At 35.4% G+C, this 25,129-nt stretch overlaps 2 protein-coding genes and 2 pseudogenes across 3 annotated transcripts; 2 read left to right on the plus strand and 2 right to left on the minus strand.

Annotated features, from left to right (window-relative positions):
- The first annotated feature begins 475 nt into the window (after positions 1-475).
- Positions 476-8,265, plus strand: LOC143625426 (UDP-galactose/UDP-glucose transporter 4-like). Its single transcript, XM_077095753.1, has 7 exons — positions 476-741; positions 5,502-5,530; positions 5,620-5,821; positions 6,647-6,889; positions 6,998-7,099; positions 7,636-7,743; positions 7,836-8,265. The coding sequence occupies exons 1-7, from the start codon at positions 613-615 to the stop codon at positions 8,061-8,063; spliced, it is 1,041 nt and encodes a 346-aa protein (XP_076951868.1). The 5' UTR covers positions 476-612; the 3' UTR covers positions 8,064-8,265.
- A 1,560-nt stretch (positions 8,266-9,825) lies between these two features.
- On the minus strand, positions 9,826-12,941 carry LOC143625427 (uncharacterized; annotated as a pseudogene). Its single transcript, XR_013152273.1, has 2 exons — positions 10,234-12,941; positions 9,826-10,154 (listed from the first exon to the last, which is right to left on the minus strand). The product of XR_013152273.1 is annotated as an uncharacterized LOC143625427 (transcript).
- Positions 12,942-19,500: 6,559 nt separating this feature from the next.
- Positions 19,501-20,945, plus strand: LOC143625507 (uncharacterized; annotated as a pseudogene).
- Positions 20,837-24,094, minus strand: LOC143625508 (kihadalactone A synthase LFS-like). Its single transcript, XM_077095825.1, has 12 exons — positions 23,982-24,094; positions 23,279-23,471; positions 23,111-23,185; positions 22,995-23,046; positions 22,812-22,933; positions 22,643-22,743; positions 22,491-22,549; positions 22,184-22,240; positions 22,041-22,086; positions 21,777-21,856; positions 21,478-21,700; positions 20,837-20,947 (listed from the first exon to the last, which is right to left on the minus strand). Exons 1-11 carry the CDS (start codon positions 24,057-24,059, stop codon positions 21,628-21,630), a joined length of 936 nt encoding a protein of 311 aa, XP_076951940.1. The 5' UTR covers positions 24,060-24,094; the 3' UTR covers positions 20,837-20,947; positions 21,478-21,627.
- Between the last annotated feature and the right edge of the window lie 1,035 nt (positions 24,095-25,129).

Below are 25,129 nucleotides of genomic sequence, written 5' to 3' on the forward strand. Positions count from 1 at the left end.
TAATAAGTGGTAATACTTTTCTTGAGTAGCTGGTGAAAGAGTAATAAAGAAAGACTAATATTTCATGTGATTCGGGTTTGAATTATGTTTTCTCATAATATAATTTTAGCTGCATCAGGTGATGATGAGAGTCTAAGTAAGTATGTAACATTCATTAGTTAGATTCTTGAAATAAAAAAATATTATCTCACCGCACTGTCACGTTTTCAAGCGAGTATCATAAACGTCAGCCTTAGGTGAGGATTATCCCAGATCAAAAAACAAGCGTATTCAATTACGATAAATTTAACAAGTAGCCCGTTTAAAAATTGCTTTAAAGAAAAAGCAAAACCCCTAATATAATAATGATTAACTTTTACACCTCCTCTCTCCTTGTTCATGAGTTGGCGGCTTCTCACAAAACCAGACTCTGTATTTGCAAACTCCATCTCAACCTCTCTCCAAATTAAATGTTGTGTTCTCAACAACAACAACGTGATTGAACCGATACGCTCCCTCTAATCAATTCTTTTATTATCAATCTCTACATGCACAAATCTCACTTGATGATCAATTAATATATATATATATATACACACACACAACAAAAGTTATTAGCTTTTTACAGCAAGAATGAAGAACAACGAAGAACAAACTCGGTCTCTGTTTGGTATCTCTCTTTCTGATCGACCCAAATGGCAACAGTTTCTCATTTGCTCTTCTGGGTTCTTCTTTGGGTACCTTGTTAATGGCGTCTGTGAGGTAATTTTGGTCTAAAGTTTGTGTTTTTAGTGAAGATTTTTAGGGTTTTTGAGGGTTTGTTTTTCAAGATTTTTGAAACCTTGTTTGGTTTGATGAGTTTTTTTTTTTTAAAAAAAACCCAATTTTGATATGAAATTGGTTTGATTTATTTGAGGTAATTTTGTTTTAAAGCTTGTGTTTTTAGTAAAGATTTTAGGGTTTTTGAGGGTTTTTTTTCAAGATTTTTATAACCCTTGTTTAATTTGATGATGTTTTTAGGAATTGGGTTTTATTTATTTAAAAATTTAATTTTGATATGAAAGATTGGTTTGAAAACTCATGCTTGATTTTATGAGGTTTTTCAGGATTTGGGTTTAAAAATCCAATTTTGATCTGAAAGACTGTTCAAGAATCTTGATTTCTTTAAAACCCTTGTTTGATTTTTGAGGTTTTTCAAGATTTTTGGTGTTCTTTAAAACCCATGTTTGGTTTTCTGAGTTTTTTTCAAGGAATTGAGTGTTTTTTAAAAAAACTAATTTTGATTTGAAAGATTGTTCAAGAATGAAAAATATTGTTTTTTTCAAAACTCATGTTTGATTTTTGAGGGTTTTCAAGATTTTGTTGTTCTTCAAAACCCATGCTTGATTTTTGATGTTTTTTTTATTATTATTTTTTTTCAGGAATTGGGTGTTCTTTAAAAAACAATTTTGATCTGAAAGATTGTTTAAGAATGAAAAATCTTGTTTTTTGTTTGGTGGGATTCAGGAAACTCAGGCTCGAGATGATCGAGCATGAACTTCCTGACAACATACCGGTACTGATCGCCGGGCAGAGCACACTGGCACTCACCAGCAGTACCCCTGTCGTCAGCTATAGCTTCAGCATCACGAGAGGACATTTTTGCAGAAAGAAGAGTGATTTCGGGAAAATGCTTGCCTGAAAAAGGGGAGTATTTGCCGGAAATCACTAAGAAGAAGAAGAAGAGTGAAAAGTGTGAATTGCAAATAACCCTCTCCCCCTTTATATAGTAATCGCAATTAATGCGGTGAATTTAATGCGGAGGAGAGAGAAATCAAAGGTGCAATGAAACTATGACACGTGGCAAAAAGCAAGCTGGTGGGATCGTACACGGTCTGGTGGGATTCAGGAAACTCAGGCTCGAGATGATCGAGCATGAACTTCCTGACAACATACCGGTACTGATCGCCGGGCAGAGCACACTGGCACTCACCAGCAGTACCCCTGTCGTCAGCTATAGCTTCAGCATCACGAGAGGACATTTTTGCAGAAAGAAGAGTGATTTCGGGAAAATGCTTGCCTGAAAAAGGGGAGTATTTGCCGGAAATCACTAAGAAGAAGAAGAAGAGTGAAAAGTGTGAATTGCAAATAACCCTCTCCCCCTTTATATAGTAATCACAATTAATGCGGTGAATTTAATGCGGAGGAGAGAGAAATCAAAGGTGCAATGAAACTATGACACGTGGCAAAAAGCAAGCTGGCAACAGCTGCTGAAAGGACGTGTGCCAGTAATTTCGCGGCCACGCGCCCGAAAAATCATGCCCACGCGCCTGAAAAAGCGACTGGAATGACCATGTTCTGTCAAGTCACCATAACTTCCTGCACGTCCTGACACAGTCAAAAGAAACCGTCACGCGACGTTTCAGATGTTTGGACTGTTCTTATCCTCACCAACCTTTCGAATTTCAAAATTCAAAATTCAAAAAGATTCAAAGGTAAGCGGGAAAATACCCCTTACCTTGGCAACCAAGTAACCATAAGACGGATGCGGGTACAGCGTTAAGGCAAAACCTTCCACATACCTAGCACCCGCAGGTAATTGAAGCCAAGAATACCCCGGCAACAAAGTAACTATAAGACGGGTGCGGATACAGTGTTAAGGCAACACCCTTCACGTATCTAGCACCCGCAGGGAATTGACGCCAGGAGTACCTTGAAAGTAAAGTAACCGTAAGACGAGCGCGGGTACAGTGTTAAGGCAAAACCCTTCACATACCTAGCGCCCGGCAGGGAATTGAAACCAGGAAGGATCTTCTGGGCAATGCTTGTGGAAACGGAAATAACATCCCCGCATAGCGGGAACGTCGAGAAATACATTGTTTGAGGCTCCAGGATGGAATTGGTGGTTTAAACATAATTGATCATTATGTTCAAAACCACTAAAACCTCAAGGAGAATCCACACAAGTGAGACTCAACGCTCCTGACTTGCGAGAAGGTTACATACCTACCCGCATCATACCCAAAGATCAAGCAAAAAAAATCAGGAATTTTTGCAAGTGACATTAGGAAACCCGCGGGAAGAATCCCCACGGAGAACCTTAAAACTAGAAACCCCTTTTCAAAACCCCTTGCTCAAAGTCCAAAAGTTCACCTCACTTTATTAAACATTCATGAGAAGAACATTGGACTGGGGGGACTTGAAGAGGTAGGTCCCAGCAGAGATCAGTTGGTCCCGCAAGACTCACCTTGAACAGGGACGTCTGCGCAAAGGCCATCTGCTCCCGCAGGACCCACCATGCTCATAGGATCTTACGCGCAGTACACAAGCTGAACACGCAGGGAAAGCCTCCCAATGGTGAAGTACCCCGCCTGTTCCCGCAGTTGCGGATACAAGCCATCAGGGAAGGCTACCCGCAGACAGCAGGGCTACACGCACAAGACACTAGCTACTTCAGTAGTCACATGAAGGAATAAGCAAGGCGGGAACAATCCCGCCTAAATGAGCCAGTCTGATTCTGAAAGATCTTTTGTACCATACCTACCAAGGTATGGAAAGGACAGACGATCTGACCAGAACAGCCCATGAGCCAATCACAGGGTGACAGCTCATCGACAACAGGGCGAGGAGGAGCACCCTCTAGTACTGTTTGTCACTATTAGCCGCTGCCTACTCACCAACCCTTACTGAGGAGCATGCGCGGCCTACAGTTGGTGGAATAGTGTTACTGTTGGCCGTAACCTATTCACCAACCAGCATGGCCTGCGTACAATCCACAGTAAGTAGGACGTGCATAATCTACAGTTGGTGGAATAGTGCAGCCGACTTTGTTACTGTTGGCCGTAACCTACCCACCAACCAGTATGGCCTGTGCATAGTCCACTGTTGGTTGAACAGGAATACTATTCAGCCGGCTGTACCTTCTAGGAAACCTACCTTCAGCTATAAATACTCCAATATCTTGGAATGGTAAGATCATCTGCTATCAAGTTATCTAGCAATCTCTTAATATACACTTATATTCAGAGCAACCTAGTCTGATTCTCACGCCGGAGGGTGGTCACAAGGAGGAACCCCCCCCTTCTCAGTGACGAGCTTACGGTGTTTGTTTTGCAGGTCTCCTGAAGAACAGCCTTCTCAGCTAGACCTCATCCGTGGGAAACATTACTTAACCCCCAGATTATCTATAATCTGTACCGGGTCACTTAGTGTTTCTTCAAATGAAAAATCTTGTTTTTTGTTTTTGTTTTTGTAAGGTTTCTTGAGAATTGGGGTTTTCTGTTGGAGAATCTACAATGCAATGTTTTCAATAAATTTATTAATTTTATATTAATATAATATGGGGTTGGATTGATCTTGAATTCTTGATGAGGTTTATGGCTTGCATGCAGCACTTTGTGTAAATTGCCTGCATACTTTTGGTTAATTTAGGCTTTATTGAGTCTTTCTTAATCTTAACTCTTAATCAAGTACTCAATATCTTTAATAAAAAAATACTGACAAAAAGCACACATATGTAAAGGTAAAGTAATTGTAGTTTTGGTGAATCCTAAATGGGTCCTACACAACTTATAAAAAAATTATTTTCTCAATTTAGTACCAAGGAATAATGCAAAGGTTTGTTTGTTTGAAGTTTTGGATGATATCTCATATCATTGTCTTTCTTTGAGTTTGAAATTAACTTAATAGTTTTTTTTATTCCCAAAAACTAATTACTTAGGAACATAAGTTAATATTTAATTTTTGAATAATTTGTTTTTGGTATAGAAAACCTGTTAAATTAGTTTCAAACTCAAAGAAAGATGATGATGTAATCTAAAATTTTAAACAAACAAACCTTTGGAAAGATTATTCCTTGACACTAGATTGAGAAAAGAACTATTTATATAATTTGGGTAGGTCCCTTTTAGGTTGCACCAAAACTACAAGGAAGTAATCAAATGCTCAACATCTTTAATAAAAAAATAGAGACTAAAAGCATACATATGAAAAGAAAAAGTAAAATGAGTAAGATTAAGAAAGAGCCAATAAAGCTTAGAATTAACCAAAAATATGCAGGCAATTAGTAATTAGCACAAAGTTGAATATGTTACTTTTCTAAAATGAAACTTCTTTGGGTGGTTTCTAGTATTATTTGTTTTCAATAAATTATTCAAATTTTTTAATGATCACTTTGTTTAATTCTACACTTCTCTTTTTTAGGGACTTGAAATCTAAACCTGTTTTATTGTTTGTGTTGAATTTGACAAAATAAATAAATAAATAAAATTCATTTGTTAGTTTAAAGATTTAAAGGCTAAAACTTGGTTCTATCAAAAATCAATTTTTACATTATATATTTAGTAGTGTGATCTTTAAATTGTGTTTCTTTAATTTTTTATTTATTTATTTGATTAGAATAATGTGCTGTCATGTTTAATGTTATAAATATATCCTATGACCATCAAAAGTCAACTATGGACTTTTGTTTTATAAGTAATGCAGCATTAGTTTCCTTTTATGTTAATTAAAGCTAATGAATACATTCATGTATTTTTTTTCAGGAATATGTATATAATCGTCTTAAATTCAGGTCGGTCATCTACACTAAATCTTGTTAATCTTGAATTTAACCATCGTTAAAAATGTTAATTTTTTTCATGAAAATTTTATTTTGTATAGTTATGGCTGGTATTTTACATTCGTTCAAGGATGGGTTTACATTGTTTTGATTTATTTGCAAGGGTTCACCACCAAGCAAATGGTGAACCCGTGGAAGACCTATGTCAAACTCTCGGCTGTACTCATGGGTTCTCATGGACTCACCAAAGGGTCTTTGGCTTTCCTAAATTACCCTGCTCAACTCATGTTTAAATCCACCAAGGTGAATACTTTATTTCTGTATATGTCATAAAGTTTAGATCTTAATTTGCTTCGGGCAATGTTTGCTCGTTGTACATTACCACCCTATAAGTGTATCTCATGTTAAAGAACGCTAGGGGTGTAAACAAGATGAGACAAACCTTGAGCTCGTTTGAGCTCGAGCTCGGCTTGTTTCAAGCTCCTTTTCTAAACTTCGAGCTCGGCTTGGGCTCGACTCGTTTATAATTGTTATATAAGATATATACATTTTTAATAATTTTAATGTGTTTATTAATTGCAATTTTTATATATAACATAACATATATTATTTAGTTATTTTTAGTATAATTTAATAATAGTAATTAATTAATATATAAATATATATAATTTACATAATTTATAAATAAAAGTATATAAATTATAAATATATAATTTACATAATTTACATAATTTAGTATAATTTAATAATAGTAATTAATTAATATATAAATATATATAATTTACATAATTTATAAATAAAAGTATATAAATTATAGGCTTGTTTAGTCTAGTTATGCTCGGGCTTGTCACTCGAGCTCATGCCCGTTTAAGCCCGGCTTAAATCAAGCTTTTAACGAGCCGATCTCGAGTAGCTCACGAGCCGGCTTGGTTTGTTTACACCCCTAAAGAATCCCATATCTTGTGCGTTTTTAACGCATGGCACTAATAATAAATTTAGGATCCTGTTTTAACCATGCAATGTTTGGTTGTGTAAAAGACTAGTGTCATGAGTTTGGTGTCTTTTTATGACATATTATTTGTGATCACAATATATCATTTTGGTTGAACCTTTTGAACTTAAATTTAGGTTCTACCAGTGATGATTATGGGAGCGTTTATTCCCGGGTTAAGACGAAAATACCCTCCACACGAATATGTTTCCGCGTTACTTTTGGTTGCGGGATTGATACTATTTACTCTCGCGGATGCAAATACGTCACCAAATTTTAGCATTCTTGGTGTTGTGATGGTTTCCGGTGCTTTGATCATGGATTCGTTTCTTGGGAATTTTCAAGAAGCTATATTTACCATGAATCCCGATACCACTCAGGTGATTTTCATGTGACTTGATCTGTTTTTGTGTTTTTGGGCGTGTGAATATATCAACGGGTCAAAAAGTTGACCTTTTTTGGTTGGGAATGATCGGTTTCTTGTGCAGACGGAGATGCTGTTTTGCTCAACTGTTGTCGGTTTGCCTTTTTTGATTCCTCCAATGCTTTTGACAGGAGAGTTATTTAAAGCTTGGAGTTCTTGCTCTCAGGTGAAGTTTCTATTTTTATTTAGTCGATTTTAGTGCTTTGAAAGTTAGATATTGGTATGAATTTTGTTATGAAAAAATGTATATATATATATATATATATATATATATATATATATATATATTGGTTAATGTTTACATTTTCAATGTCATTATCAAGTTTTTGCAATTTTTGTCAAGTTTTAATGTTTGACAAAGAAAGTCAACATCATAGTTTGACTTAAAAGGTCAACCCTCTTGAAAATTTCAAGGTTGACTTCCACTAAAAATCCTATAAGTTTGACCTAAGCCAGTCAAACTTGTTGATATCTGAATTCAAGATTGACACGAATGGCCACATACTCGAAGCGCTTTGCTAACGTGTTCTGACAACCTATTCTTGTTTATTGTGTCGGTTAAACAAAACTTGAAACTTTCAAGTTTTTCATGCCAAGTTATATCTTGTAACGGTGTAGGTTGACCCAAAAGTCAAAACTGAACCATGTTCAAAAAAGTAGTGACCTTTACATACTTCTGATAATCTTTGTATTTGGGTGCAGCATCCTTATGTATACGGTGTCTTAATCTTCGAAGCAATGGCAACGTTTATCGGTCAAGTCTCGGTTCTTTCCTTAATTGCCATATTCGGTGCGGCCACCACTGCAATGGTACATTTTCCTTCAATACCAATATTGTTATTATCACCATCACATTTATAGTTTTTTAGTACATGCTTCTGAACTTGTATTTAACGACATAGATAACAACGGCTAGAAAGGCGGTTACTTTGCTGCTATCGTACTTGATCTTCACAAAGCCGTTAACCGAGCAACATGGGACGGGTTTGATTCTAATATCCATGGGAATCGTGTTGAAGATGTTACCCGAGAACAAACCGACTCCAAGAATGGTCTTGAAGACGAAAGAATCGGTTAAAGACGAGAATTCGATACACGAAGAGGATGAAGAAAAGAGACCTTTGGTTTGATTATAGTATATTATTATTATTAATTATTTTTATTTACTTGGTTTTTGTGTTTTAAAAAAGTGTAGGGAATTTTATTCAGTTTGCTGCCTTTAATATTTGAAGGTGGTTTGTGGGCATGAATAATAATTAAAGGGTTTGTTAAGTAAATTAATTACAAGACCACAGAAATAAAAATATTTGGAAATGATAAATCCAGCTGCATTACATATTGAGATAGAACATAGTTTCTTTGACCAGCCTAATCGTCAGTGTTGCGAAAATCCCGACTGGATACTGATTAATTCCTGATGAGTCACTAGTTAATGAGCTAATTAATCGGTCAAAGAAAACATATATAAAAATTAATTACAAAACCACAGAAATAAAAATATTTGAAAATGATGAATCAAGCTGCATTAGATATTGAGAGAGAGCATAGTTTCTATGACCAGTCTAATTGTCGGTGTTGTGAAAATCCTGACTAGGCAGTGATTAATTCTTGATGAATCGCTAGTCCTCACTTCACTGATTGATTTTGGTCTAGTCAGCTAATTAATCGGTCAACGGTCAAATCCGGCCAAAATCGGCAATTTCTGGCGAGATTCCGACCAAACTCAGCGGTTTCTGGCGAGATTTCAACAAAAACCAGCGGTCTTCAGTGGGATTTCAGCCAATTTCCGGCCAAAATATGTATGCGTATGTATAAAACTATAAATTACATCTAAAAATGTGTCCGTGTATATATAAAACTGAAAAATATATATTAAAGTCTGATATGATTAATCCCGATTAATTTTCATTAATCCGGTTTAATCGCTAGTCTACTTCTCACCGCCCGACTACCGACTAACGATTTTTACAACAATGCTAATTATAAGAATCAACAAAAGTATATATAAATCATAATATAGTACAATGGTAGTTATATACTTATATATATAGGCAGAACATAGGTTGTTTGATCCTTAAGCTTCTACTAGAAGTTGTTTATCTTACCAGACTGAATTTAATATTTCTAATAGTTTAAAAATTATGTTCATCATGTTTAAGACTGGTTAAACATGTTAAGACGTGCTTAATTTAATAATTTAGCATGTGATTCATGTTTATTTTAATAATCTAGCAAGTGATAAGTGAATGAATGCTGGTGTAACTTACTAAAACTAGTTAAGAACGACCTAAAGTTAGTTTTTGAGCACATGATGCTTGAAAACATAAGATTATTTTTAATTAATAACACTATTTAAATGCTTTAAAATATCAATTTAAGGTGTTGAATTAGCCAACTATAAAAGAACTGAAAAGCTAAAGGGAGAAAGAGGCAATTGATTTTGTACAAAGTACATTTCAATAGTGTGGAATCAATGTTTTGGCATGCGCGGTGTTAAACCATAGTGTAGTAAACATTATAGCAAACGAGTCATTTCGGTTAGAAACACTTCACTGATAAGTTGACCATGTTAAGGAGGTACGTGAGGTGACAGACTGACAGTGACACGAATTGTTAAGGTTACCTTGAAATACATTACACATCACAAAAAAGTACACGAAGATTGTAAAAAATGAATCATTAAAGTGGAAAACAAAAAAGTACACGAAGATTGTAAAAAATGAATCATTAAAGTGGAAAACATAAAATGAAATTTGACCTTAGAAGTCAACATGTACTCCTACATAATTAATAAGTGCTTGTGAAGGTACACATGTATACATTTAAAGGCACAAAGAAACATTATAACAAGATCACATACTACCTTTTTCAGAGGTTGCAAAACTTTATCCGTGGGCGTTTAACAAATCAAGAACTTGAGAAAAGCTCGTGAACAACGGTCTCAATATCCATTCGATTTTGTGGAGACTCGGAAGAGCATTGCACTCCAATTTTCACTAAAGAAATCAAAGTCTTTTCATCAACGTCCTCACTTAAAAGTACTGGATCTAGAATCTGAAGGAGAGAACCATCAGCCAAGGCGTTCCTAGCATATGAATGCAAAGTTAGACCTTCTTCAAACATCGGGTCAACTGGTTTCTTCCCAGTCATCACTTCTAGCAAAAGGATTCCATAGCTATATATGTCCCCAATGGTTGAGACTTCACTTCCAAGTCCATATTCTGCAACTTATGTAAAGTTAATAGTATAGTATAATGTAGACTAGAAGACATTTAAATGGACTAGTGATCATTAGCTTACCTGGAGGTGCATACCCAACGGTTCCTCTAAAAATACTTGAGCTATAGTTGTAGATACTCCTTCAAGGGAAAGAATTTTCGCGAGCCCCAAATCTCCAACATGAGCAACCATATCAGCGTCCAATAAAATGTTGCTCGGCTTCAAATCACAATGAACAACTACATTTCCGCAGTGACAATGTAGATAATCAAGAGCACAAGCCACATCCTTGATAATGTTTACTCTTTGAGCAAGATCTAGCATGTGTTGTATTGAATGCAGCCAACTTTCCAAACTCCCATTTGGCATGAAATCATAAACTAAAGCTTTAAAATCATTGCCTTGGAAATCGACACTTGAACAAGAAGTTATAAGCTTCACCATGTTGCGATGGCGAATATTTCTCAAGGCATTACACTCAGCCATAAAACTCCTAAAACCTCCTCGAAAGTTAAGGTTCAAAACTTTGATTGCCACAGTGAAGCCGCTTTCATCAAGAACTCCTTTGTAAACTGAAGCAAAGCTGCCCTTACCGATCAAATTATCTGGATAGAACCCTTCGGTTGCTTTGAAAAGTCTTCCATATGAAATCCTCTCAAAAGATTCAGTCGAGATTGTTTCTAATGATTTACGTGTCCTCCTTTTTATACAAAAATAAAACAAGAAAAATGACACCAAAGCTAAACCTACAAGAGTGGAAGATAGTGTAATTGCTACAACAATCCAAACCGAAAGCTTTTTAGTAGTCTTCTTAGAGGCACTAGTTGCGCATTTGGGTAGGTGAAGCTCAGGTAGGCCAGCGCAAAGTCTACGGTTCCCAGTGATTGATATCATACTTGGCAAAAACACCTTTATCAGGTACCTCACCTCTCCCTCGAAGTTGTTATATGAAAGATCTAGATAGCTCAAATCCATTTCTTGTAAATATGATGGAATAGGACCAGAAAAGTTATTCCGTGATAAGCTAACATATTCGAGCCCTTTCATAAAACTCAATGCCTTCGGCATCGATCCATCGAAGAAATTTATGGAAAGATTTAGCGTTTGAAGGCTGATGCAATTGCTAAAGCTACTTGGAAGTTCACCGGATAAATGATTATCAGAGAAATCAAGATATCCTAAGGATTTCAAGTTGCCAATCTCTTGCGGAAGAACACCAGACAAATTGTTTTGACTCAGATCTAGACCAATTGTAAGAGAAGATAGTTGGAATATTTCGTTGGGTACACTTCCGGTGAGGTTATTTACATAAAGGACTAGTAATAACAACTTTTTGCAATTGCTAAAAGAGGATGGTATACTACCTTCCAATTTGTTTACACCCAACGCTACTTCGATTAGAAATGACAGGTTTCCTATAGACGGTGGAATAATTCCAGAGAAAGCATTGTTGTTAAGATATAGTCTTTCCAAGTTTCGAAGCTTTCCTATGCTTTCAGGAATCATGCCTTTGAAGTTGTTTAGTTCAAGATTAATTTCAGTCAGGCCAAATAGATTGCCTATAGATGAAGGGAGACTGGCTGAGATATAATTCCTTGAAAGCTCTAGATGATGCAGATTGGATGAGTAGTTGCCAATTGAATTCGGTAACACCCCTATTAAATGGCTTTCGGCAAGTTCTAAAGTCTCTAAGTTGCTACAGTTGGACAAAGAATCAAAAAGAGTCTTGCAATCAACAATGTTGCTTTCAAATTTATTGGTACCAAGACCCAAATACTTAAGTTTTTCAAGTTTTCCAAAGTCAATATTAAGTCTACCCTTAAAATCATTTACGGAAACATCAAAAATTTCCAACTCTGAACAATTTGATATCGAGGGTGGAAGGAATCCATTGAAGTGATTGAAATCTATTGCTAGCATCCAGAGATGAGGTTGGATTAAACATAAGTTTACTGGTAGATTGCCATGAAGTTGGTTTTGTGGGATGCATAAAAGTTCTAACTTTGAAAGGTTAAAGAAAAACAATTGAAACTCTCCGACAAGACCGTTATCTCCAAGACCCAATTCTCTCAAATCTTTTAACTGATTGAGAGAATTGGGAATACTCCCTCCTAACGCGTTCCTAGCTAGAAAGAGGCCTCTTAGATTTGTGAGATTGCCAATGAATGGCGGAATCCCACCCGTGAAGTTATTATTGCTTAAACTTAATATATTCATCATCCGCAAAGAACTAAAAGTACTTGGAATTTTGCCTGACAATTTATTTGAATATAAGCTAACTAACCTTAGTTTTGAGCAACTTGATAAGTTGGCCGGGATTTCTCGTGTAAAAGAATTGACGTGAAGGGATCGGAAAGCTCTTGTAATCGTGACAAATGGCCTATTTCATGTGGGATACTTCCATAAAACCGGTTGTCATCTAAGACAAGTGACCTAAGGAAGCTGAGGTTTCCAAGAAAAGGAGATAAAGAACCTTCTAAAGCTTTGCTAGTTAGATTCAAGCTTGTAACTCTTTGGTGTCGACGACCGCATGTCACCCCTTGCCACATGCAAAAAGGAAGAGAATCGTTCCACGATTTGAAGACACCATGAGGGTCGTTTGTAATCATGGATTTGATTCTCAATAATGCAACATGATCCGTAGGAAGATTCGAATCAGATCCAACAACATTCATTTGCATAAGAACAGCAAGAAGCATGACTGCTTTTAAGAAGAACGAAGAGCACATAGTTACCGGTTTAAATTCCCTTATTGCATATCAACTAGGGATTGGAAAACAAAGTCGATATTGAATCGTGTATTTGTCCGAATATAATCAAACTAACTGTTATTCAAAAGATTTATAGTTTGATGACAAGTCATTAGGACTTTTCGACTTTGCATTATTGTAGTCTTAAAAGCTTGAGAGGTAAGAGTCAGTCTTAAGGGTCCAAATTGCAGACTTTTGTGAGTATATTTCTTAGAGTTGAGTGATTGGATTAAGAAAATTATGATAGGAACTTGGAAAGATATTTTTAGTGAGGTTAGCATTGTGCACTAATGAATGTTGAATGTACACCACAAATTGATTGGACAAGTGAAAACTTTCAAAGAGTTTTCTTGAGGGAAAATAACTATAATAGCCATTTTGACAAATTGATTTCTAATAATAGTCATCACTTTCACAAAATTATAAAATAGCGGAAGTCAAGAAGTAATTGACATAGAGGCGGAAACTTTTACCAATGGATTCAGTATATTTCGGTTCTTGGGTTTATTAATATATGGCAATAAATTTTCCGGCGCATGTAAACATTATAAATATGCAATAACATTATAAATGTGAGAAAAAATCAAATAAGAAGTTTGATTTTCCTAAGAAGGCTAGGAAAGAGTGTATTTTTGTCTAATACCTTAATATTGAAAACCCACTTAATTTAATTTTAAAAACCCACTTAAATTTTAACTTATCTCCTACAACCACCACCGCCCACCGCCACCACCTTGCTGGAAAAGGTCTTCGAAAATTTCGCTAGAAAATAAAACACTATGAAAAAGACACAATGTAAAAAACACTATGAAAATAAAAACAAAATGACAAAAACACAATGAAAACACAATTAAATAACACAATGTAAAAAACACAATACAAAAAACACTATGAAAAAATAAAACACAATTGTATAACACCATTTTGTAAAACACAATTATAGTAAAACACAATTTGTAAAACCCACGAATTTTTTTTATTCTTATAAAGCAATATGGTAATCATATAAAAGATAAAAAAAAACACTCGTTTTTATGGTGAAATTGTTTTGAAAAAAAATGTCATATAAAAAAGTTATGGACGTTTTAAAATGACGGGGGAATTTGACATGCGCCTTGCATGTGGAAAGATAAAGTCAGCAAATGTGTTATCCCTATTCTGCCCTTACCCTTGTTTTACACTTGATGATCTCTCTAATCTAATCTCAACCATTCAATTTTAAAATGAACGGACAAGATTATTTCCTATCATTCCTAGGAAAACTAATCTTCTTATTATAACTCAACCCTTATAAATGTACTAATAAAAGAAAATAATGAGGATGATGTGGCAATCCCACATCTATTCTAGGCCTAATCTCTCTTCTCATTCATCCTACATATCCATGGGTTATGAAGCAAAAACCATATTAACAAATGGGTTATAATTTCCTTTCTAATTCTCTAATTTATCATCTCATTCATTTTAACTATCCATTGATCATGGGCCAAAATAATTTTGGCAAATGAGTTATAATTTCATTTTCAATTCTCTAATTTCTCATCTTATTTATCGTACATATCTATGGGTCATGAGACAAAACAGTTTTGAAAAATGGGTTATAATTTCTCTTTTAATTCTCTAATCTCTCATCTCATTTATCATAGTTATTCACGGGTAATTGGTCAAAACAATTTTTGCAAATATTGTATATAAAAAAATCAAATTTGTAAATTTGATATTTTAGACTTCTTATTGTTTATACTATATATATAATCTTCTTTTTACCTATAATTATGTTCATTTCTTTTAGATAATGGATCTTTTTATTTTTATTATTTGACAAATCCCGTGTAATACACGGGTTCAAAAGCTAGTTCAATAATATACTAAATCATTTAAAACTAAAAAAAAAGGAAATACATATTATACTTGGGGGAAGGTTAACATACAAATGAAATTAACGTGCTAAACGTGAGAATCAAGTAGAGTAATTATATATACAAGTAGAGTAATTATATAATTACATCATAGAGTAATTATCATAGAGTAATTACATAATTACTCTACTTTTATATATAATTACTCTACTTGATTCTCAAGTTTAGCACATTAATATCATTTGTATTTGATCCAAACCCTGTTACCTATGGTTTTTATGTCTTGAAAACGATTCACATCTTGTAAATGGTCTTATGTTTGGTTTTTAATATCTAAATAAATTATACATTTTAAGAATGTTGGTGTTGAAAATAAATGTTTTCGGAAACACAACATAAATAAAAATGATATTGAAATGTACTACTACCGAACTTCAATTATGTACGAGAGAGTAAACACGTAGTTGACATGTCTCCATAGATATTTCAAAACGCATAGTTGGATGAAAGACAACTAACGTAGCATAATATCATTTAACACATCGTTCCAACTTTCACGTCGGTTTTAAATATCACTACTTTCTATGGACAAACACCAGCACTAACAATTTGTTATCGCGGGTTACAAATTTAATAAAAGAATTGGAATTATTTCATTTGTTTGTTCTAAACATTAAGAAGATCAATTGATAACTCGTCTAACAAGTGATTAAGCATCATTTTCTCGATCTCAATCACAATGTCTTCTCGATCATCTTCAAAATCATTCCAATTCGTTCTTCTATCCATTTCTCGAACGCATACTTCTCTTCTACCTTCCATCTCCCACTCCAAACATCCATCATCTTCCCCTTTAACCCAGCATTTTGCAACATTTAAAACCCTAGATTCTAATCTACCATTGTTCTTCACATCCTTACTAGTGATCAACTCATCCCAAAAGTAATCTAATAACAAACAATCCAAGCGTAACTCCCGCTCGTCAATAGAGCTTGTTGTTTTCACATGATCCATTAACTGGATCGATTGTTCTTCAATTATAAATGATTCGGTGTCGACTGACTCAACACGTTTGTTTAGAGAAGGTATATTCTTCATCTCCATATCTTCAAGGATTTGATGAAATGGAGTTAAGGCTTGTTCATGTTCATGTTCATGTGTGAAATCAAGGACTGAAATAGGACTAAGTTGTTCCTCTTCTCCTTCAACAATTCTTCGATCCTGTATTACAAATTAGACATGGTTAGAAACCTTAATTTTAGGTCAAATCACAATTCACAACCAGGGTTGCAATTGAACCGAGTTGCTTGCAAACTAGTTAAGATTGTCTCGTGAAAAAGCTCGATTGAGCCAAACTTCAATGAGCTCGAGCCTAAAGATAAGTTTTTATTTAATAAACGAGCCCGAACCTCCTGAGCCATAGCTTCGTTTATCGAGCTCGAGCCAGCTCGTTTTATCATTTATATAAATTTAATAATATATATATACACACACATTATGTTTTTATATATATATATATATATTATTAAATTTATATATGATTAATTAATTAATTAATATAATGTTATGAAAAAACAACTAAATAATATATATTATGTTATATAGATCCTTGAACTGAATAAGTTTTATCTTAATGCGCACTGTCGTGCCTTCAGGCAAGGTTTCCTCCGTATCGAAAGACGAGTGTATCCTGAAATGATGAATTCACCCAGTAACCCATTTGAAAAATTCGTCTACGGTTACAAAAATATATATATGTTATATATAAAACTATAAATAATAAAATTTAAAAAAAAAAATAATATAAAAATAGTTCTAAATAATAAAAAAAACATTAATAAACAGTAAACTAGAGGTCAGGCTCAGACTCGGCTCGTTTGCACCCTAATTGAATCACAGTTATTACCTTTAGATCTCTGGTGTTCCGATCGCGACCGACGATATTAATGTGAAATATCTTCTTATCAGTCACCTCCGATTCACGTAAACCTACCGGCGAGTCATCATCATCATCATCACCGACGGTGAAATCACTATCGCACCAGCTACTCCTCGGCGTACCAGCAGACGTTGTGGTGGCGTTTGTAACCGTACATCGAGGTGACTCCGGCGTGACGTCATTCTCCACCAGATCTACCAAATCACGAAACGACTTCCACCGGAGAATATCCTTCACCGTAACCGACGTCGTTCTGGTCATCGTAGGCTCATGTACACGTGGCACTGACCTAATTCTGTTCGAAAACCGGCGGGAGATGGTTTTGCGTAGAACTGACGGCGATTTGACGGCGGCGTGGAGGATGACGGAGATGGTCGATTTGCGATGGCGTGGGAACGGGAGGTTTTGGTCTTGAAGGAAGTCTTTGAGCATGCGAGGTTGAATAACTGCCATTGTTGTGAAGAAGAAGAAGATGATGACGTGGCAGGTTAGCTGGAATGTAAATAATAATAATATTATTAATGAGTAAGAGGTAAGTGTGTATATATATATATATATATGGTTTATGGAGACGAAGGTATACGGAGAAGAAGGTGACACGACTTGAAGCTTCTAATGAAACGACAAAATTATTTAATTTACTACCAAATATTTCCACTCGTTATGGGATGTTGTACTATTTTTGTTTTTGTTTATTGTTTTAGTCAAATTTTGTTCAAATAATATTTTAATGAAATTAAAAACTAAATACATGATATCTATTACAAACCAAAGAAAGTATTAAGAAAACCTTTTCTTTTCCTTTTATATCATTGTTTAAAGGGTTAGACTTGACTTTTTTACCTAATATTTTACTCAGACTTTTTATCCTTTTAAGAATAAACGGAGACTCGAGATCCTACCCTCTAATCAATTAAAGGGTCGGGTATAAATAAGGGTTTCAAGGGTCCAACCCTTTACCCTCCAAGACAATAATCACATCTAATTTTCTGCATTTACAAGTTGCATATCTCACATATAACTTTAATATATGAATCGTTAAACAATTATACTTTCATTTAATAACATAGTTAAGTCTAACTTCGAAAGTTTATCAACCATTTGAACCGATACAAATAATATTCACATTCACAAATTGCATGTAGAGATCGAACAATTCAGTGATTCCTTTATATATGTTTCCAGTTAGTATTATGGCCCTTTATTTTTATTTTTCTTAGTAGTTGAAAATTTTCGGATGAATCATATATGAAATACAAAGCTCTCCTACATTTCAGATTAATTGCGAATCTGATATATATCTATCTAGAAACTAGTAAACGGGTCAACGGTTTGAAAAAAGGTCAGACCCTTAAAACCCTTTTACCCTTTAAGGTAAAATTTAAATACCCTTTACCCGACCCATATTATATATTCGGGTCTAATTAAGGGTTTTGCGAGTCGGGTAACCGGGTTTCAAGGTTCCGACCCTTATCTTGCCCACCCCTATTTATATCATACATTATCTTTTTTTATTTTAAAGGATAATCAAAACAGGTCTTATGAAAACATTCTAGCATAGCACACAAGCCGTTACAATATCATACTATCCATTGTAATACACTCGGGATAATGATCTTGCGCACCATGTAGATATCGGTTCTCAATAGATCTTCTCGCACCATCATTGTGTAACCATTGTTTAAGAACTTATGGCATGGTAAAATTAGAATCTTACAATTTATAGGTATGACAATCATCTTACATATTGATTATATAGCGTCATAGCATGTTCAATCATTTAGATTATTTGGCATGACAATCATCTTTAACCTAGCTGTAAAATTAGAATCTTGATATCACTCTATAAACGATAACTATAAACATAAAACCAGAAGATGAACAACATTAGATATCGCTATTAATAGAAATTTTGTATGATTAAAGTGTAAACAGACCCTCTCAGAATACCTCTCTAGTTACGCGATACAATCTATAAAACGACAAACTAAATAAACCCGAATCAATCTATTCAAATGACTGATATCTTGATGCCATACAAAATCTGGGTTTTGGATTAATAAATTTAGAAGGTGTTAATATAAACGGGGACATGAGTAGAAGTGGAAGATAGAAGGTAACTTCGTTCCCATCAACTTCCAGCTCATTTTCACGTGTAACAAAGCCAACTGTATATTTAATATTTAACTATTAACATACATAAAAGCCAAATCAGACACAAGATTTTGACGACTGAGTGTATAGATATAGGTGAAAACGTGTACCCAATATTTTTATATATTTACTTATAACATCCAAACACACAATAATTTATGTTTGGTTTCAGATCAGATTCGTACGCCCTGCTTGCGGTGCGCACATATAATGTATATATGTGTGAACCCTTGGGTGGGCAAAAGTAAAATTGCACTAATTTTGACGTTATTTTACTAATCTCGTGAAAATAACGTTAAAAGTGGCGGAAGGTTAATCAGGCATCATGTGGTGGCGTTGATAGCCGAAAGACAACGGTACATGTACCAATCAGCCGGTGTCCCGATGATTGTGTCTTATGTATCTTATGTCCAAGGCTTGATGCAAAACTACTATCGAGCCGGGGGTCTCACCGGAAGCAGCCTCTCTATCCCTATGGGGTTGAGGTAAGGTTGTCTACATCTTACCCTCCTCAGACCCTACCATAGCTTTGCTATTGGTGGGATATACTGAGTAGATAATGATGATGATGATTCAGATCAGATTCGTTTTAGATTCCAATAATTTATGTTTGCAAGTACTCACTACTGTATTATCAACTCTTCATCTTCTCCATCCAAGCTCCCACCATGGTCAATCCAATCTGGTCAATCCTCATCCTCATCATATTACCAGCTATCTCATTCTCATCAACACCACCAGCAGACCCCATCAGTCACTTCCAACTATACCTTCAAATCAACACAGCCCACCCAAACCCCAACTACCAAACAGCAGTTGACTTCCTTAAAACCTTAACCACTTCCATCCCAAACCTTGTTACCAAAACCTTGTACTTAACAACCCCCAACAAACCCTTACTCCTTGTCACTCTCCCTGGCTCCAACCCTAACCTTAAATCCATTCTCTTTAACTCCCACTTGGACTCGGTCCCCGCCGAGCCCGCCAAGTGGTCACACCCCCCGTTTTCGGCTTTTAAAGCCGAAGACGGGCGGATATTCGCCCGTGGCGCACAGGATGATAAATGCATTGCTATACAATATTTAGAAGCTATTAGGAACATAATTGTTAAGGACCCCGGGTTTAAACCGGTTAGGAATGTGCATATATGTTATGTACCCGATGAGGAAATAGGCGGGTTGGATGGGATGGCGAAGTTTGTCGAGTCGGACGAGTTTAAAAAATTGAATGTGGGGTTTTTTCTAGACGAGGGGCAGGCGTCGACGAATGGGGTGTATCGGGTGTTTTATGCTGATCGGTCGCCTTGGAATGTTGTGATCAAGGCGACGGGGCAGCCCGGGCACGGGTCTAGGATGTTTGATAATAGTGCTATGGAGAATTTGATGAAGAGTGGTGAAGTTGTGGCTAGGTTTAGGGAGCAACAGTTTGATTTGGTTAAAGCGGGTGTGTTGGCGAACTCGGAGGTCGTGTCGGCGAATCCGGTTTATTTGAAAGCGGGGATTCCGGTTCCGGGGAGTGAGGGGAAGTTTGTGATGAATATGCAGCCGTCTGAGGCGGAGGCGGGGTATGACGTTCGGTTGCCACCGACTGTTGATCCGGAGTTGTTGAAGAAACGGATAGCGGAAGAGTGGGCGCCAGCGGTGAGGAATATGAGTTTTCATATCGTTGAGAAGGGACCGTTGAGGGATTTTATGGGTCGGCCGTTGATGACTGCTACGAATGAGTCGAATCCGTGGTGGATGGTGTTTAAACAGGCTGTTGAAGCAAGCGGTGGGAAGCTTTCGAAACCGGAGATATTGTCGTCGACTACGGATGCTAGGTATATGCGGGTGCGTGGTATTCCGTCACTTGGTTTTTCTCCTATGAAGAATACGCCGATTTTGTTGCATGATCATAATGAGTTTTTGAAGGATGAAGTGTTTTTGGAGGGGATTAAGGTGTATGAATATATTATTAAGGCATTGAGTTCATATGAAGGAGAAACACCTTAATAAGTACAAGTACTAAAGATTGAATAATAAATGTCAATTTCCTAGAATTTGGTTTCAACCTTTGTTTGTAATTCATGTCTCATTGTTGTATAATGTAGCACACTTTGTTTGTAAACAAGTTGGTTTATGCTTTTCGGCTTGTTTTGTTACTCATCGCTAAGGCTACACTGTCTCTTTTGCCTTGACATATTGCATTGTTTGATGAAATATTTGTGGGCGTGGCTAGCGACTTGGGTTGGTGTTCTTGAAATGACATAGTTTTTAGATATCACTCGCCAATCGCCTTTCTCGAGCTTAGTGTTCTTCCTCTGCTCAAAGGAACACCTGTGGATTATATTTTCTTTTACTCCTAAAAGAGTTTTTTGCTTAATCTTGCAGCATTTTCATTTGATAAAACCTTTTTATCAAAAACTTGGGAAACGACATAGATGTGTCGTCTGAAGTCATGTAGCATGCTACATGACTTCATTTCGAAGTATAGTATTAAATGAGTGCACGACTATGCAAGTATCATTACAGGCCTACAACCGTGTTGTTTATGTAAAAACATCGGTTTAAAGACATCACATGGCACAACTATATAATCACCCACACATAGATTATTGTAGTTTTAATAAGGATATTTCAACTACAACAATATTATATTTGGTATTTTGTAATTACAAAAGGTTTAAAAGTACCACTACTAAAATAAAGATAATCCTTAAGAACAACCATAAAGGGTGGAAATTAACTACTAAATACATAAAAGAAAATACTCATAAATGTTGGAATTATCTTAATTATACACCCTTTGAGGAATATGCAGCATTGACACGCTCCCTGATGTGGTCGCCACTGCGAATAGGAGGAAACCTGCAAACCAACAAAACCTTTATGTTTCAAGAAATTGATATTAGCACATAAAAAATAACACACCCCACGTATGTACCGTGGAGGATTCGAGTCACTGCAGCAGCTTTTCAAGCACTCCACGACAGCATCCGGGTCAGGTTCAAAAAAGAACGCTATCTGCATATCATATAATGAGTTCGTTTAAAGTTACCAAAAAAAAAGCCCGTCTGTTACTTATGTTCTGTAAAAACATTTGGTTACATAAGCAGATGTAAATAAGGTGTAATTGGTTGATTAGGAAGCAATTACAGGCTGTTCTGAAAAAAATATATATGCATAAATAAAAAATGGAAGTAATTACAGAATATCGTTCTTTCCCAGATAGCATAACTCGGTGTAACGTTGATCTGCATAAGATAGACAGAAAAACTTATACTTCATTTTGTTTAATATGGGAATGTTACATGACTACACATCCATAAATACTTAAATAGAGTATTTCACCTAAACAAACAATTAGTCCATCTCTCCATTAGGTCCCCGAGATTAATAATAAAGGCCCTGCACCACCACAATATAATGAAATACTTTAACCACGCACGAGACTAAAATTTAATGCTGGATTATTAGTCAAATAATCTTAACTCCCCTTATTTGTATAAAACAGATGGAACTTATGTAATAGATATTTCAGCTCTTTAAGAGTTTTCGAGCCAAGCCTAGCCGAGTTGGCTCGTTTAACTTCAAGCCTAAGCTCAAGCTGAAGCTGGCTCAACTCGCTCGTTATGCAGCCCTGGGTACAGAAACTCACCCCTTCACGTAACTAACATCCTCCCATATCCGTGGCTGCTGATTCTTTTCCCTGCAGACCTGTAAATCCATAATGTATATATATATATATAAATTAAATCAGAAATAGAACAAACACGGCTTATAATGATCAATAAAGTTATGTTAAATTGCCTGGAGACCAGGAACAGAATCTGTTGCCAGAAGAGTGATCATTCCGAAATCAGAGTGTGCAGAAGCGCCGTATACAACCTCATCAGAAGCTCCCATTTCACCTGAATCTGATTTAATCTTGTGCCTAAATATTAATAAACAGATTATTAAAAAAAGATGGAGAAATTACCTGGATAGTGCAATAGTCGTAGAACAGCAAATGGTTTATCTAAGCCGCCTTCTTTCTCAAAGAAGTCATCCTCCAAATTCAAAGCCGTTGCAATCAAAGAGCTCAACCGCTTCCCAACCGACCTGTTGTTCAGCATAAGTATTCAAGCAAACACATAACTAACTAAAAACAAGCAACACTTACAACATTTTTCGGTAGTAGTCCTCCATTATTAATCTCCAAGAAGGTAACATTTCTGCAATCCCGCGAAGATAATATGATATGCAGATAGCCATAATAATAAGCAATGGTAATATTACCTTTTGAAGGCCATTTATTTACATGGTCCTCGTGGCCTTCCACCGGGCCGATATGAAACGTTTCTTTTAAATCACCTGTTATTGAATTTGACAACAATATGCTCATTATGCCATTGCTAAATGCTAACAAGTTACATTTTCGATGTTTCGTGCATAACCAATGGTCACCTTTGGAAATGGTGGAAGAATCAAGGTTTTCAGCATAAACTGGAGAAAAGCCGACGTGATCATTGCGGTCCAGTTTCATCTTCTCTTCGAGTGGAAGCGAAAAAAACTTTTTACTTTCGTTAAACACATTTTGTAAGAGTTGTTCCTCTACTCCATGATTGATGAGGTAAAAGAAGCCATAGTCTATGCAGGCCTATGGACATTAAGAAAATACCAAAATAAGCGTATTTAACGGGCTATGCATAGTAATGTTACGACTCCAAAATGTATTTAGTGGCGCAGCTTATTGCCTGCTTGACTTCTGTTTCGATGCAAATTAAATAAGTGATATTGGAATAAGATATCTTTTATTTTTAAATCATATTTTACTATTTTAGGATCCCATTTTTTTACTCGGCCTCGGATTTTTAAGGATTCTGAGAGACGGAGCTAGATAGTTATTATAAGTGGAAAGTGATGAGTGAAAACTGAATTGTTACTGCTCAGAGTTACCACTACTACAAGTTAGTAGCAACTTACCATATCACTGATGAGTTGTAACTTACTAATGATATCAAATTTTATAAATAAACCTACTACTAGAGTATGATTGATGGACGCTTGCCAATTGAATAATCAGATAATGAATATATGCAGATAGTTAAAGGTCAAAATAATAATAATAATAATAATAATAATAATAATAATAATAATAAGACCAGACCTGGCGGATAGAATTAGCGGTGGAGATGCGATCTGGTGATGAAAGATCTATCACCGGAAGTGTCAAACATTCAGCCATTTTTATGAGGATGGATATTATTTGGACTCAAGAATATGTATTTTTTTTTATTTTAAAGTTTAATTTGTGTTCAAGGGGGTTTATTATACTGGCTGAATCAAACGTCTAGTGAACCGTTGGACGGAAAGTTCGTTTAATGAAAGAACAAAATGAACATGAAATTTCGTTTGATTAGTTAAGCGAACAAACATGAACACAACCCTGTCCGATCGATTGTGTTCGTAAACATTATTCATGTTTGTTTGTGTATGTTGTTTCTGAAAGTTTTTTTTTTTTAACATTTATTCATGTTATTTAAGCATTTTATATTTTTTAATTTATTACCTTAACGTTCTAATTTTAATTTTGATAGCTTTCGATGGCGATTTATTTGATTCTTTGGTTATGTGCTTGGCTCTAGTTAGCAAATATATAGTTTTGACTTTTGAGCAAAGTGTAAGTGGCAAGTAGGTTGCTTGTTTAGTGATGCCAACGTTAGCTTTTGTATCTATAAATGAAAAAAGTAAATTAATTAATTAATTAAACGAGCTTACAACTTTGGTCATTGGGTGGGTATACTTTTCTTCACACTTGACACATCCTCTTTATTCCAGTTATCATCCATCTACTCCTCACATCTTTCTAGGCAATTCCAATGTTGAATAATCTCTTTTTGTTATGATATTAGCACTAATTATAACAATATTTTCGAAGTAATAACTGAACTAAGAAATATGCTGAGTAAACAATATGATATCTTTGTTACTTCTGGATATCAACCTTCGTTCAAATCATTCTATTTATAATGCAAAAACTACTGTGCAAAAGTACTATTTAAGGAGACAAACGAAATATAATTGGTGCATATAAAAATATAGTTGGTGAAGTCATGGTGTCATACAAATAATAGTGTCGGTGTCGGTAATTCATAACACTCCCCATTGGATGACACCATTTCAAAACGTCGGGGTCTTGAAGTACTGCCTCATTAAAAACCTTGCTAAAGGAAAACCCAATGGGAAAAAAACTTTAGCTAAGGGAAAAAGAGTGCAGTATATAGCTTCCCCTCAAATTGCAGGTCGTTACATTGT

This window comes from Bidens hawaiensis, unplaced genomic scaffold (genome assembly GCF_021521415.1).
Source record: "Bidens hawaiensis isolate Kalapana, Puna unplaced genomic scaffold, B.hawaiensis_p1.1 tig00004105_1, whole genome shotgun sequence".
In the NCBI taxonomy this organism is placed as follows: domain Eukaryota; kingdom Viridiplantae; phylum Streptophyta; class Magnoliopsida; order Asterales; family Asteraceae; genus Bidens; species Bidens hawaiensis.